General features: G+C 35.7%; 3 protein-coding genes across 4 annotated transcripts; 1 reads left to right on the top strand and 2 right to left on the bottom strand.

The window, feature by feature from the left end:
* Window positions 1–58: 58 nt before the first annotated feature.
* On the bottom strand, window positions 59–1,936 carry LOC136782816 (uncharacterized). Its single transcript, XM_066742503.1, has 7 exons — window positions 1,687–1,936; window positions 1,428–1,580; window positions 1,199–1,334; window positions 996–1,123; window positions 584–886; window positions 284–532; window positions 59–180 (listed from the first exon to the last, which is right to left on the bottom strand). Exons 1-7 carry the CDS (start codon window positions 1,934–1,936, stop codon window positions 59–61), a joined length of 1,341 nt encoding a protein of 446 aa, XP_066598600.1.
* Window positions 1,937–8,214: 6,278 nt separating this feature from the next.
* Deaf1 (deformed epidermal autoregulatory factor 1) lies at window positions 8,215–10,632 on the top strand. Its single transcript, XM_066742391.1, has 4 exons — window positions 8,215–8,643; window positions 9,015–9,506; window positions 9,585–10,046; window positions 10,279–10,632. The coding sequence occupies exons 1-4, from the start codon at window positions 8,377–8,379 to the stop codon at window positions 10,477–10,479; spliced, it is 1,422 nt and encodes a 473-aa protein (XP_066598488.1). The 5' UTR covers window positions 8,215–8,376; the 3' UTR covers window positions 10,480–10,632.
* Window positions 10,633–10,751: 119 nt separating this feature from the next.
* Window positions 10,752–16,021, bottom strand: wcd (U3 small nucleolar RNA-associated protein 18 homolog wicked). Of its 2 annotated transcripts, XM_066742390.1 has the most exons (8): window positions 15,904–16,021; window positions 12,885–13,001; window positions 12,696–12,824; window positions 12,440–12,605; window positions 12,177–12,365; window positions 11,908–12,099; window positions 11,665–11,833; window positions 10,752–11,590 (listed from the first exon to the last, which is right to left on the bottom strand). In XM_066742390.1, exons 2-8 carry the CDS (start codon window positions 12,938–12,940, stop codon window positions 11,127–11,129), a joined length of 1,365 nt encoding a protein of 454 aa, XP_066598487.1. In that variant the 5' UTR covers window positions 12,941–13,001; window positions 15,904–16,021; the 3' UTR covers window positions 10,752–11,126. The 2 variants fall into 2 exon arrangements, with proteins under 2 accessions (XP_066598487.1, XP_066598486.1); XM_066742389.1 differs by lacking the exon at window positions 15,904–16,021 and having other exon boundaries at window positions 12,885–13,397.
* Between the last annotated feature and the right edge of the window lie 110 nt (window positions 16,022–16,131).

Raw genomic sequence — 16,131 nt, 5'->3', positions numbered from 1 at the left:
TGTTGTTTTTTAATCTCTCCCCTCGTCATGGTGGGAATAATCGATAATGTGGATGTTTTTATCGTAATTTCGTTGTGCAAGGCTGCTGTACGTAATTGAGGCAGAAGCCACGATTTCCTAGGTCGTTGGGAGACTCCGTACTATCCGTATGGAAGATTAACCTGAATGGCTTGACTGTGCCTGAAAATTGATTTACTTTATTCACCAGTCTCTCAACGCTGTGAATTGAACTCAGCTACATATATATATATATATATATATATATATATATATATATACTTACTTATGACCGAAGATGCATTGATATTCTGGTTTTCGGCGTTGAAAGCTCCACCACAGATTCGATCGACGCACATGGGAACGGAAGTGGTTATTCTGCCCAGATTGGTGGCGCAAGGAACGGTCAGCCAATCGGTTTGACAAGCCGTGCCAGTCATCGACGCTATTTGGTTATTTTGCGTGTTTCCGGAAAGCGTGAAAGCACTGCTGCGCATAGTTATTTGACCACTGGTCGTTCCAGTTCCCATGGAAGCTGTGCAAAGGTTTCCCATTATTTATTCCATAGGGGCAGGTATATAATTACAATAATTTTTACTACCATCGGCGCATATCATGTACTGAATGCCGCAAAAATTCCTCTCCATCCTGATGCACATGCTGTAATCCTGATTGGACAACTGGAGACCAGTCGTTGGATCGTAATTGAAGGACTTTATTTGACCGGACACACCGGTGAAGTATTGCAGACATCCTTCGTCGGCCCTGTAAATGCTGCTACAAGGAATCTGAGAAACACGAACCTTCCAACTTCGACCGAACGAGCTGCCACTCGTGACGAAAGTCAAGGTCACAGGGTTAGTCTGGCCAATACCGACATCCACGTACACTGGAAAAAGAACTATCGTAACTCATCCTTCTCTTTTCGCTATACTAATATTGGCATTATGACGGAAGCTTCCCGAAGAAGAGATTAGAAGGTAATTTCATGCACTTACTGTGATTTCCATTGTTGTTTCCACATATGGTCGGCACTGGATTTCCACCGGATACGATGAATTGGTCGTACGTGCAAACGTGATGAGTGACCTCCGGACCTCTTATGTTAAATTGCACGAAATCCAATCTTCGAACGGAGCGAATATCGTTAAGTCATGGTTCTAAACGTGATTTTTGTCTCGAGAGGGTAAAGAATTCTCACCTGAATTGACAAACGTCCGGATGGGATTTTAGAAGCGTCAATTGGCAGGATTCGGTGCCATCGAAAGTAGAGGGGAAGTTTGTATTAACGAAATATGTGTTGTTGTCGGCAGTCGTCTGGCCGCACGTAACGGTTACTAAAGAAATATATTTAAGTATATGATTTAAAAGTCCACACACATGGAATAAAAATTCCGCCACGTACAATAATATTCTGAAAATTAATTTACCGATACAGCAAACTCCATAGCCATTGGCGCAAGCACCGCTGGTAACGCCACCTCTTTGTTGGCACTCCACTGCAGAGATACACGTGCCATTCTCACCGTTCAAACCACCGCAAATGTTATTGTCAAATCTGACCAGGGTGAATAGTGGAAAAACTATATAGAAAAGTCGGTAGGCGCTATCATTTGTAAATTCTGATAAAGTGCTAATAAAAATCATCATTGAATGCAGAGTATTAGTTAAAATGGTTAAGGGGCTCACGTCTTTTTTCCCTAGGCGAGGTCACGCGAGGAATGAGGCTTTGGAGCCAAGATAATTGGGGTTTCAATCTCGGTGGTTCTGGAGTGCTTTGAGAGCGCAATTTTGAAGTGTGATTGTCGCTTTGGGTCCAAAACCCTAGTCTATCTAATATTCTGTCTCTTTGCCTCACTCGACCGCTCCAACCAATCACCCAATTTTCCAGGAAAAGGCAATAAACCAAAATTGCCACCCAACACAACCTTAAGCGCATTTTGGTATTTATGTCGAAGGCAAAATTATTGTCTAACGTTTGATTATTAAGCAAATCTTTTTAACGAGTTTGCTCGAATTTCTTATCTACATTTTCACTCGTATTAAACTGAGCTTGACGAAGTAACTTGAAGAATTTTATTGCTTTTAACAACTGTACCATGCAAATCTGTTATTTTTATAGATTTATTTGCTATGCTACTGTTTTCGTGTTATTTCTAGAAAATGCACTGCTTTGACAAAAGCTGTTCAGGTACTAAGAGGTTTTTGCTCGAATCCCGAAATTAAATATACCCAGAGACAACATTTACACGGTCTGCATATCAAGCATCAAAGCAGAAACGGTTTCGCGCTTGGACCAGCAGTACCCGTTAGTCTTCTGCTGTAAATTGTCGCTAATTGCGAGCTGGGAGAAAACTCGGGGAAAGCTGGGAAATTTAATTGTCAGTTGATCCGAAATACCAGATAAAGGCATTGTATTTGTCTACGAGCCGGGACGGGATTTTCACTTTCACTTATGCGTCCAATCTCGCTCATGTCAATGTTTCCCCCTTGCATATATACACCTCTCACAATTTTCCAGCCAATTGTACTCGCAAGCACATATGAAAGGCGCACAAACGATGCGAGATTACATCTAGCTCCAAGAACCAGATTATCTTCGTATTTCATTCACGTATTAGAAATTAATAACAATGTATATAAGATTTGTAAGAATTTAAAACTAGTAAATGCAATATATATCATACATCAGATTGTATATTCTTTTTTATGTTACAATAAACATTTGCTTTTTACGCGAATAATTAAAATCTTTCAAAAGTCCCTAAGTAAGTGTGGCATACGGGACAGTAATGATCGGCAATTCTGCAGGAATCTATGCAGTATGGAACCATACAGCACGGCCAGCATCTATATATATATATATATATATATATATATAAGAGTAAAATGCTTAAACTACGACAAAATGTAATTTTCTCTTCTATGTTATTAATTACGTGAAATTAGGTCTCTTACCCGCATAGACAGAGAAGAATTGCGGCTACGTGAGCTGCTAATGGTATACGAGTTTCCACAATGGTAACGACAAATGAGACGCAACGTGGGCAAACTATCGTAATAGGATGAGGGGACCAAATCTCTTCACTCGCTATCAAATGTAAGCAAACGTCTGTGGAATTTGTTTACTAGTTTTTGGATGGATCTTACGTGAGGGGGAGATCGATCGGTTCACAGGGTACGAGGTTACGTAGACTCCCTGAGATTGGGCATAACTTGGTGGTGGAATTGGCGCTACGAAGGAAGAACTATTTCCCTGTAGCAGCGCTGGTAGTCTTCGACCATTTGATCTTGACGTAGGAGTAAGATAAATGGAAGAGTAGCTTGGTGGGGCTCCACTTGGGTGCGGAGAACTTCCATGCTTAAATTCAAAAGCAAGATAATTAAATTTGCAATTAACGTTTCAAATATATCAAGGAATTTATAATGTTAATTTCATTTCGTTAAGAAAATGGTTATAATTGATAAAATAATTTCTCTTGGAATTGGAGAAATAAACCTGGTTAAGACTGCTAGAAATACACGGTAACCAATTCTTAATGGATAGTCGATTTCTGCGCGCTAGATTGGTCAAATCAAGAGATCTAGTTTCAGCTGGAAAATCACTGGTCATCGGTCCTTCCGGTGTCTCTCGAATACCAGGATGTGAAGTCTCGTTACCTTATAAAATAGATGCATTACTTATTTATTTTCAGCACCTCGGTCAACCATGTCTTTTCAAACTTATCTAATGTTTCCATTAACCACTCAACCGAGTCATCAAAAAGACTTTAGAGTAAAACAATTTGTCATGAAATAACAGCCTATATTTGCTTTGTAAGTTTTCGCTTTCTTTCTATTGAAAGTCAAGTAGAATAACCTTTGTATCGTTCCGTGTCTTTTGCGCCTTGGTTATGTTCATCTTGGGCAAATCGAAGAGGCTCCGAATTCATGTTGGAATCGATCAAACTATTGGGCAAATCCGTTGTACGTATAACATAATCATAGTCGGTTGTCACGGTTAAAATTTCACTCCGTGGTGTCGATCCACTCGAGGATATGGGAGTTACTTTCGGCAAGATCTCGTTGGATCCTGGGTTTCTCTTCGGCGACGTTTTGGCCATCATCGAAGGATGTGGAGGTGTTGCCTGCGTCGTTGCTTCCTGGCGGAGTTTAAATGGCATCTGAAGTAAAATCCTTTAATGAACAAAATGAACCTCTTCAACGCGCAATATCTCTATCACCTCTTTCAACCTTAGATCTGATTTGCCTGGAAACGAATCATGCAACTTTCCCTGCGAGATAGCTTTTCCCCAAAATCTGCAACCTTCGTCTGGCCATATTTATATCTTTTCGTTAATTGGATTAACAATAACATTTCGTAGGATTTTTTTTAATTTGTATTAACCTACTATACGCTGGATTGACGTTTGTGGCCGAAGGTTTAATCATGGTGAATTTTGCCAGTGTTAATGGTGTCTGAGATGCTACTGATAAACATACTTTACTTGGTTCGTTCGATGCCTCGAAGATCGTAGCTTCTTCTTTAAGCACTGTTATACATTTCACGATTTTATGAGTCTACCAGATAAAGCAACCTAAATCATGGACATAAAATTCTGTTTAACTTTGTAACTAGAAAAGATTTCAATTTTTTCCATAAGACCTTCCTCAGTGCAAATCGAAAGACGCTTAAAAAATATCTTGAGCAAGAAATTTGTATCTCTTCTAGTTACAAAATTAAATAGAATTTTATATCTATGGACTGGATTGTTTCCTCGGGTTTCTCCTATATATTCGTATAATTTATAGATATTAATAAAAATGTATGTAAAACATAACTCATAACCTGCTAGTTCTATCATACAGCACGTATAAAAATATGTAAGATATTTATAATACTTTTAATATGTACAAACATTTTTTTTCATTAAAAGCACTAATATGAAACGAAACTTACTAAACTCATTTTTAACGTCAATTTGAGTATGTGGGGAGATTTGCGGATTTACTTTTCGATCATCCGAGCAAGAATACAACTCATCGTCCATAGTTTTTTTATCAAAGACATAGTATTAAAAAGTAATATTAATAGTGGAAGCTTCTAGGGGAAAACCCCCGACCCCGAAACTCCCCAAACAAATTATAAGTATTATTTTGGTTTAAAACTACCGCCGCACTTCAAATTTAATAAAGCGATTTGTAATTCAATTAGCAATTTGATGATGAAAGACAAGAGAAAAAGATCGATAATTCTTGTTTCTTTTTAATTAAAAGTAATATGTAAAGAAAAATCTAATATATATATTACGAAAAATACTATTGTTTATGATGCAGCACAGGGATTGAACAGGTTATAGGTTATATGCAAACTTTGGGAATATATTCGCGAGGGGAAAGAGGTGGGCAAAGCAAAAAAAAGCGACAAAAAAAGAGAGAGAGGGAAAATGAGGGAGAGATCCGCATAGTTTGGTAGAACGCTTGCATTTGCCTAATGGCTTGGTAGCACCAGGGGTACGTCCATATAGTACTTACGTTATTTTCACTACCAATACTAGCGCTATCATTATATTATTCGCGAAGCGAAGTAAAACTATGTATCGGCGTATCGCTACCACAATCGAGTGCAATGGTAGTGACAATTTGGAAAATAGCATGGGGCTTGCATTCGGAATAGATGCTATTTTCACTATCAACGCTAGTGCGCATAGAAAACAGCCTGAAATGTGTGCGCAGTAGTGTTGATAGACTTGATAGTACATACTTACTAATAGTGCGCTCCGTGAATGCGCTTCAATCAAGACCAGCGTTAAAAGTATGAAATTAACGCTAAAGTCACAGCACTATTCAAGGTCGGGTCCTACAACCAATGTAGCTTCGTGAACGTCTTTAGCTTTACATAGCGCAATAGCATAATTTCGAAGGTACTCTATGGGTAACACTAAGGAATATCAATTGTTTGGAAATTATTGGTGAAATAGCTGCAAATAAAAGTTGTAAATACAGCAGTGACGCTATTACTAAACGTGGTGAAAATTCATACTGGCTAGATTAAGCGTGAAATCGTATCTGTTAAAACGAGACAAGACCAGCCGCCAGAGAAGAGTGAGAGATCACTACACACTCATAGGTTGTTTTCCAGTCAGGCCCAGTCAGACCTGAAAATCGACCGTCAGACACAATCAAACACAAATGGTACATTGTATGTCACACAACTATGTATTTATGTCTGATTGTGTTGATTTTCAGACTAACTGGAAAGCAACCATAGCGTATCTTGAAATAATCTGAATAATCCTCAGGGGGTGGTGTCAGTGGTGCCACCATTTCAGGTGAAGCTTATCCAGACATTCCAGACCAAATAAGAAAGCCCGTATGGCCATCTATCGAAAGCAATACGAAGCAACTATCCATTCCCACCAACACACGAAAGTTAACTGACGTTTATACGAAGAAGACTTTAGAAGACCCTACTGACTGACTACTCTACTACTAATATATTAGGTCTGTTCTCGTTGCCTACACTTTTTACACTTTGTGCACTTTTTAGGGTGTCAACTTATACAATGGACAAAGACAGAAATACGGAAAGTGTAGAAAGTGTTAAAAGTGTAGACCAACGAAAACAGACCTATTATATATGTATTATTCACTGCACGCACAAAAAGCACTCGCGGAAATCGAACCCAAACCTGTAAATTGACAAACGATTACCTTACCATTTGTGCTTATGTCTTTTGTAAGGTAAAACAAAGACCAAATCACGTCTTGAAGCAATTCTAGCATGTGTAGCAGTAATCAAATTTATTATATTTCACATGTTATGTATTATTTTTATAAATATTTAATTTTCTTAATTCATTCTGAAATTTAACAAATCAATGGCAATACCAAAAAAATAATAAAAGAAACGGTCAGCAAGAATCGAAAATAAGCCTACGAAATGGAAAGTGATTACCTTATTATTAGTGCCACGACACTTCTTAAATGACATAAAAGCAAAATCATTTCCTAATGAACATTCAAACATGAACATTTTACTTCATATAAACAGAATAAATGCATACTAATACTGTAGTCCTTATAGGTCCTCTTCAACCAAAGGCTTTCACCGAGGTTTAACTTGTTAATCTCAGTTTAACAAATAGTTTCCGTAACACGAACTGTACTATTTTAAATGATAGTTACCTTAAGTTAAATTGAGTTAAAACGTCCTACAAACATTTTATAAAAGGGATAACAAAGTATATTAGTGCGCTCACACATTTGCATCACATATACAGAAAAATTCTCGTGTTTGAACGTACAATAGGAAATGATTTTGTCTCTGTTATGTCTAAAGGTGTAATATTGCTCTCCATTCTGCTAGCTCAGGTTCGATTCTTGCTAACCGCTTCTTCCATTTTTTATTTTATTGGCCATTGACTTGTTAAACTGAAGAATGAATTAAGAAAATTAAATTTTAATAATAACATTATGTAACATGCGAGAGAAACATAATAAATTTGATCACTGTAACGCGTTAAGTTTGAATTGCTTTAAAACGCGATTTGGCCTCTATTCTATCGTACAATTGACATTGCACAAATGGTAAAGGTAATCGTCTTCGATTTTGCGAGTTCGGGTTTGATTCCCGTTGACTGCTTCTTACTTCTTCAGTTTTTCAATCGTTTTGCAATTTTTTTATTGCCATTAATATATTCGAGTCAATAATAAATCAAGAAAAATTAATCTTTATAATATTAGCACATAATATGTGGAGAGAACCATAATAAAATTAATCACTGCTACATATTATAATCGCCTATCTTTATTTATTAAAGAATCTAATAAGTTAATGGCAATTTATAAACATTTTATAATACTGCATATGGTACGGCTACTTTTTAATCAAAGCTGGCTGAAAAGGATTTTGCTTCGGCTCGACTCGTTGGCTAAACGCAGCTAAACGAACGAAGATCGAGAACAAGAGAGAAAGAGAGGAGAGATGCCTAAGAAAACTACATGTGTGTATACCGCTCTCTCTCTCTCTCTCTCTCTCTCGTACTCGAAATATACCGAAATTAAACGAAGGAGGCCGAAACATACACGAATCAAAATTCGAAATAATACTGTGCGTGCAGCGCGCGTATGTAGTAGTGTAGTGTTCTCACAAACGCCACCCCTCCCTACCCTAGTGCCCACTAGTGCCCACCCGCCGGCCGACCGAGCAGTCATCCACTCCCATGTGTTAGTGAAACTACGAATTATTGCTTCGCATCACCTTCGGTAGATGGCCATACGGGCTTTCTTATCTAGCTATGCTTCACCTAAAATGGTGGCGCCACTGTCTGAGGATTATTTTGGGATACGCCATGAGCAATCTCCCGCCTCATCTCTGACGAGACGAGAACAGCCGAAATGGAGGAGAGTCAAACATCGGAAAGTGTCGCCGTGCTACCGGACATGTCCGAACCTTTGACGAGCGAGACCGAGGAGGCGTCTGCCCTAACGGCGGAGCACGAGGCTCATCCTGTCGCTGTGACGGCCAGCGTCACATCAGTGCAGGGTGTTCCTGGTGTCCAGGGAGTTGGCGTACCGGTTTCTCTACCCGTTGGCTCCATCATTGGAGTTGCGAACTCCACCAACGGTACGACCTTCAACGTCATCACTTCAGACCAACTACAGGTACTACATTCAAAACTTTACGTTCTATTATTACTATTAGCTCTTATATCATTCCGAACAATAAACATCAACGTTTTTCTTAAACATCTCCACTTTCCTCTGACTACATTACTATTAATCGTTTGAGATAGCCTTTTTTTTCGTCCATCTGGCATTTGTACCCAATTAGCACGAGATAGTTGATACCTGCGCTCTGCGCCTGTTCGAGGCTTAGTATGGCTAAAGGCACATGAAAATGAAATTTCTACATCTTTTTTTATTTTTTCTTGTATTTTTATCGTTGCTTTTATAATTTATCAGTACCTTCTTTAATTTTTATTTTTTCAATTAACAGTTATATTTATTTAATAAATTGATATTTGTTTTTCTAGCTACCTGGGTCTGGTCAGTTTAAGCAAATGCTATGTGTTGACAATGGATTTATTTGTGAACCACGACATGACAAAGATTCAGATCCACTTAGATGGAATGGAGAGCTTAAAGCAACTCATATTGTAATTCAGAATAGTGCGGATGAAACCGAGTCTGAACAGATACATGTATCCAATGCTAATGCACAACCTATCTGCAGTTGGTCAGAATCAGCAAATTTAGCCGTTTTACCTGTTAGATGTAAAAACACAAATGCAGAGCTGCATAAAAGTAGGTTTGGTTCAGGGGGAAGAGGTCGATGTATTAAATTTGGTCAAACTTGGTATACCCCCAGTGAATTTGAAGCTTTCTGTGGAAGAGCTTCTAGCAAGGATTGGAAGCGAAGCATCAGATTTGGTGGTAGAAGTTTACAGACTTTGATAGATGAGCAAATTTTAAAGCCACATGCAACTTCATGTACATGTGCTGCATGTTGCGATGACGATAGTGCAGTAAGTATTTTCACTTAAATTAAGATTCTTCTGTTTTTCATTAAAAATTAATCTTAAAAAAAAATTTTGCAATTTTAGACAGGACCTGTGCGTCTGTTTACTCCCTACAAACGAAGGAGAAGAACAAGAGATGTGTCAGATGGAGAAACACCACCTCGGAAACATAAAATTGAAAATTCAAGAGATGGTAGCAATGCAGATGAAAGTGATACTGAAATAGTTGTTCCCGATAAAGAGGTTTGGCCACAATTTGTATCAACTGATGGATTAGTGGTACAGCAGCCACAGGATCAAGAAACTGTTGTACAAAGCGTTCATCAATCAGAAAATGGGCAGACCGACGATGTTTTTAAGAAGCTGGATGAAATTTCTAATAAAATGTTGAAGCTTGCTTATGACTATAAGCGTACGCTTGAAGAAGCTAAGGAGATAAATAGACAACAAAGGAGAGAGCAGGCATTAGTGGCACAACTAGGTGGTCGAGGAGATGTTATTGAGACTGTCGGTCTACAGCCTGCTTCTGATTCTCATAATAAAAAAGTAATAATTTTAAATTATCATTTAATACATTATGACTAATGGCTGCATGTAAACGCACAGTACCTATTTCAGTGTTATGAAATATACTTGATACAATTGATCATATTGAAAAAGCGTTAACTGATTAACCAATCACATCAAATATTTCTCACTACATTGATACAACGATTATGCTTTTACATGCAGGCAACGATCCATAAAATACAATTTGCTTCATGTTTTAAATTTTCAGTGTGCTAATTGTAATCGTGAAGCGTTTGCTGAGTGTTCATTGTGCAGACGTACCCCATATTGTTCAACATTTTGTCAACGAAAAGATTGGGCTGGTCACCAAGTTGAGTGTGTGAGAGGTGCAACAGAGACAGTAATGCTAATAGTAGAAAGTAGTAGTGGTGATACTAATGCTCTTGGTGCTTCTACTGGGGACCAATAGCTAGTATTCCTAATACCAATTCATAAAAAGAATAACGCATGTGAACTGTTTCAAGTAGAAAGTCTTAAATTAAAGAAAGAGACAAAGACTTATTAGGATTTTTGACTACAGTGACGATTATATACATGTAAATACACATATGTAACTATTTTTTACAAAATGAGTTAAACGAAAATGTTCGTTTAATTGTATTAAACATCCAATGAAAAACACGTGTAGATACCCGGTATGTTAATTATACATTATCATGAAGCATTAGTATAAATACGAAATATTCAAGATTATAATTTATTATCAGTGTAATAATATAAGCTCTTGGACATACTTAAGGACATTCGATTATGTAGGAAGTTTTTATGTTGTAACAACATATATGTATATCATTTTTATGACCAAAGGAGGTAGATGTTATATCGCTTGTAATAAAATAGTAATGTACAGTATATTATTAAATACATGTATAATCTCTTTTCTCATTGTGCAATTACTTTTATCTTGTGGATAAGCTTTTTAAATACTAAGAGCAAGGAAAATGAATTCCTCCTCGAGATATTTCAAAAATAAAATTATTGCAATCATAACACTACATCAACCAGAAGTCAGACAGTGAAGTCTTATAAGAAATATGAACATTATTTTACATTTAATTAATAATTTTCATAATGTTTAAGTCTGTACAGAAAAGCGTTAAAGGTATTATTAGTCACTCCTAAATATGCACTGCCTGGAGAAAAATCTATGGCAATTGGATTAGACATTTTTGTTTCTATTGTTGGAAAATTGGAAAATACAGTAAATGATGGAATATGTAACATTTTGAAGGCATTTTCCTTCTCCTTCGACGCTATAGCTAATATTTCAGTTGTTGGATTAAACTTTAATGCTGTAATATCTGTGACTAAATTTTGAACAATCTTCAATGGCACTGGAACTTTTTGCTCCATTACATCACTTGTTTTATAGAGATTTACTACTCCTTGCTTGCTGCCAGTAGCAAAAAATTGTCCATTTGGTGATAAATCAATAGTACTACAAGATAAGCAACCATCGTCTATAGCACGATGAATACATCTTCTACTGGCAATGTCCCAGATATGAATTTCATTTCCATCTTAAAATGAAACAAAATAGACATATATGGTGCATATCCAATGAAAAATAATTTCTAATTTTTAAACCACTTACTGCCATTTGTAATGAGTTTATTACTATCTTGTGTAAAAGTTACTGCATTACATTTATAATTCATTTTTAGTGTAGTAATGAGCTCTTTCGATGAGCTATCAAATAAATAAATTTCTCCAAATCTGCCACAAGATGCATATGTTTTACCATCAGGTGAAACTACAAAATTCTATAATCATAAAATAAGAATATTGCTTAATAGGTAAAAAATTTATGTGCATGTGTAAATATAAAATTTGATACCTTCATGCTTTTAATTCCATGAGGCAAGGGAATTTTGTGAGTAGCCCCGGATATCAGATCATATAAATGACAATGTGAAAAATATTGTGAGCTGCATAATATTTGATTACCATCATTTAGAAATTTTGCTTTCGTAATTGGAAACCTTTTGTAAAGCATACTATGCAACTTATTATTTTCGGTACCATCCACCTTTTTAACATAAATTTATGTAAATAGAATAACTTATATTAATTTAAGTAAAATAAAATAAATAATAATTAACATACCTGAAAAATTGATACAATTCCAGCAGTACCAGCAACTAAAGCTACTGTCGAGGATGGATGAAATTCAATGCTTGTTACTAAAGGACCTTCATTGTGAGTTTTAAAATTTAAGCCTTTAAGCACTTTAAGATCAATTTCAGTTTCTGGTAACAACTTTCTCTTTTTTATTTTTGTTATATGACAACTATGCTGCATTAATATAATATTAAAATTATTACAAATAGAAATTTTCTAAAAATTGTTATGGAAAGCTGTGAAATTACCTTTAATAATTCATTGCTTGAAACATCTTCTTCAAACCTATCAAGCTCTGCCCATTTTGGAGTACCTACTATCTGCTTATACTTATTTTGCAATAATTCTGTATAAGTTTTTTCTGGTCTACCACCAGGTAGTTTTCGTTTCTGTGCTTTTAAAGCATCAGCAACACTATTTTTAAAAAAAAATATTAATTTGCGCAGATAGTAACTTAGTATCAATATTGTTTTAACTAATTGTAATAATAATACAAAAGCATACGTGTATTTTTCATCATCCTCATCAATCCATGCTGGTGTCCTTTCACTCTTATCCTTTGCATCATTGTCATCGTAATTTGCCAAATGTTGTATGACTTCACTTGCATCTCCAAACACAAGCCTCTCTAACCTATAAATAAATATTTTTTGTATTACGTTTGAAAATAATAGTGACATGACCTTAATTTACCTTGATTCTTCTTCTGAGTCATATCCATTATTTTTTTTCTTTGACAAGTTTGCCATAATTATTATCGAGAATATTAATACGTTGTAAAGAAAATGGATTTTGATATAAGAATGAAGACTAGAAAGAGTAGAGACAGAGTTATTACACATACGGCTGGCAAAGTGGCAAAGTGGCGAAAATACAGTTGTTTTTCACAGAGGAACATAGGTGATTCGTGTTAATTGACTATTGAACACGGAATGATCGAATCCGAGATCGCTGATTGGTCAATATCGTGTAGTGCCAACATATAATAGTTCGTTACCAATATATGAAAAATGGGACCCATCCGCCATTTTGGTGTGTAAAGTGTTTACTTGCAATTGCAGCAAAAAGAGGTGTAAAATGGAGAAATATCAAAAAGATGAGGTTAGTAAAATTTCAAAATAATGAATGACAAGTAAGAATTCTCGTACTTTCCTTTAATTATTTTCACTTTTTACTTAGTAATCTCACCTTTTTAACATTTCTTCATTTTAGATTTTCTGCTACGATTAGGATGTAAACACTTTACACACAAAATGGTGGATGGGTCTCATTTTTCGTAATCAACTATTGGTAACGGCCTATTTTAAGTTGGCACTACACGATTTTGACCAATCAGGGTCCTCGAATTTCATCATTCCGAGTTCTACAGGGTTTTTTTCTAACAGCGGAACATAGGATTATATTATTTAACTATAGCAATGAAGCACTTACTATACATTATTATAATTAATAAAAGCGTAGATAGTTACAATTTAATGGTTATTTTAGTTTAATTGCTTTTATTATTCATTATAAATGTCATTTTACTCAATTAATCTTGGTTACTACGTTTAATATTTAAATTAAATGGAAAACAGTAATTTGACTATAGTAAAATTTACTATAGTCAAATAACACGAACGGAATCTCCTATGTTCCGCTGTTAGGCTGCCTTCACATGCGGTGTAAGATATGTATGGCGTACTACGCCAGCACCCAGCAGCATGCTTGCGTATTATCGCGAAAATGATTTGATTGGTTAATATGTTTTAGCGTAAGTTACGTTTACGCATCTTACACCGCAGGTGAAAGCAGCCTTAGGGTGAGTTTCACCAACTAAATCCGGGGTTAATGTAGTATAGTTTGCGTTACATGAACTGTACTACTTTAACCACCCTTCGTTAAAGCAGTATAGTTCATGTATCGCGAACTATATCACTTTAACCCTGGAGTGAGTTGGTGAAACTCACCCTTAGGGCCGGTTTTTCCACCTATTGGTAAAATTTATCTGCTTGGTAAAATTTACAAACTGTAGTAAATTCTATTCAATTTCAAATTTTACCAAACGGATAAATTTATCCAGACGTTTGCCAATAGGTGGAACAACCGGCCCTTAGAGAAAAACCCTGTATGTATAATCAACTAACACGAATCTTCTATACATATGTCGCCGTTAGAGAAACACCCGTATATGTATATCATTTTCCATGTAAAGTACAGAGTGAAGCTAGACAAATTCTAAAGGAATCATTTTCCCGTTGTATACTAAGCTTTATCGAAATTGTAAGCTTTTTAGGATAATCTACATAAAGAATGACATTTATTATGACTTAGTTTCATCAAATTCTGTTGAGAAATACGGCTGTATCATTGTACATACATCCGTAAGGAGCAAAGAGTAGGCACTTTTCCACTTTCAACCAAAAACTCAGATAAATCTCAGTTGAGCGATTCGCTTTAGTATAGTTTATGTGACTTCAACTGTATATAACTGAATCACTTCCCCGGTAGCAAAATTGGCTCAAATGACGTAAAAATGACTGGATTTCTGGTCATAATGACGTCATCTCGATCAATCTTGCTACTGGGGTTAACAAATATTTAACTGAGATTTTTGATTGATTGAAAAGGAATGCTACAAATGTATGGAGTGAAGTTAGCCAAAAAGTAACCGAATCAATTTCCCGCAGCTTAGATGACGTGAGCAGTTAGGCAACTGTCAAATAGTGAAGAAGAGGGGAGTAGCCACAGCCACCTATCCCTGGATTCCCTATACTCGGCAATACTCGCCCATAAGGCGATAATGGCTAATGGCGTCCGCTAAAAGCTTTCGGAGCGTTTGGCAAGTTTTACAGTGTGTGTAAATTTTTCAATATAAACGTCTTATGGAACACTAGCCTTAACCAATTGTTTGGTAAATTTTTCTATTATTTGAATATTTATTTACTATCAATTTTATTTACGAATCTAACTAGCAATTGCTACTAGACAGTTAATAACAATTTCAATATCTAACCTTTACAAAAGATGGAATGAATTTACACTGATGGAGTAACACATTTACATTTTTCAACATTTTTTTTGGCTGAATAGTATATATAAATAATAATATTTATGTTTTATAGTGATAGTTCTCGAATTCTATTACCGCTTTTTCTTATTTCTATCTAAAATTAACAATAAATATGATTTATATTTAATATATGTTTCATACTGTGTATGCATATATATGTATATATATATATACATATATGTGTATGTGCATGATATATAAAGATCTATGTATATTGGTTTTGAAATAGGTTTAGTTTTTATTGGTTTGAGATATTGGTTATTTAAGTTTATTTACGGTCATATTCACATAGGAGTCATCACTCGACTTGAGGTATCATTAGTATAGTTTACGTTACATTTATTATAGTACTTAAAACTGACTCTCGAGTATGGGTACTTCTGTGAATAGCACCGTTAAATTTATAAACAATTTTAACAATAATATTAATAGCATTCTATTTCAATGAAAACTCTTATTAAGAATATTAGCTTTTTTTGAAAATTACTTAATTCGTATAATTATTATTTGTCTTTAATTCCTTATTTTATTTGGTTTCAGATTGTGTATCTACAATGGCAACACAGTTATTGTAATTTTAATTTATCCATGAGCCAGCACAATGCTTATCCTGATTTTGTCCACCTTTATTTAGTTTATCCTATCAGAATTCTTACTTACCTTTTTAATTGTAAAAAGTACTCAAAAATGACTCGAGCAAATAAACACCTTTCCACAAATCATTGATACGCGGGACGCGGATTCACACCGTGTACCTTAACTGTTAAAGCCGCATAAGCGACAACCTAACCTACAATAACCTCGTCTTATTTGTGACGAAAGCGCACGGAAGTGTCCGAGACGCATTCATTTCACTCTTACTGTATTGACCTTGACAAACTGCCAGAG

The sequence above is a fragment of the Prorops nasuta genome, unplaced genomic scaffold (genome assembly GCF_024137725.1).
Source record: "Prorops nasuta isolate Cenicafe-Biocafe unplaced genomic scaffold, Cenicafe_Pnas_1.2 PNAS00030, whole genome shotgun sequence".
NCBI classification, from domain to species: Eukaryota; Metazoa; Arthropoda; class Insecta; order Hymenoptera; family Bethylidae; genus Prorops; species Prorops nasuta.
Note: the sequence above shows the minus strand (reverse complement) of the source record. Positions and strands in the feature narration are given on the sequence as shown.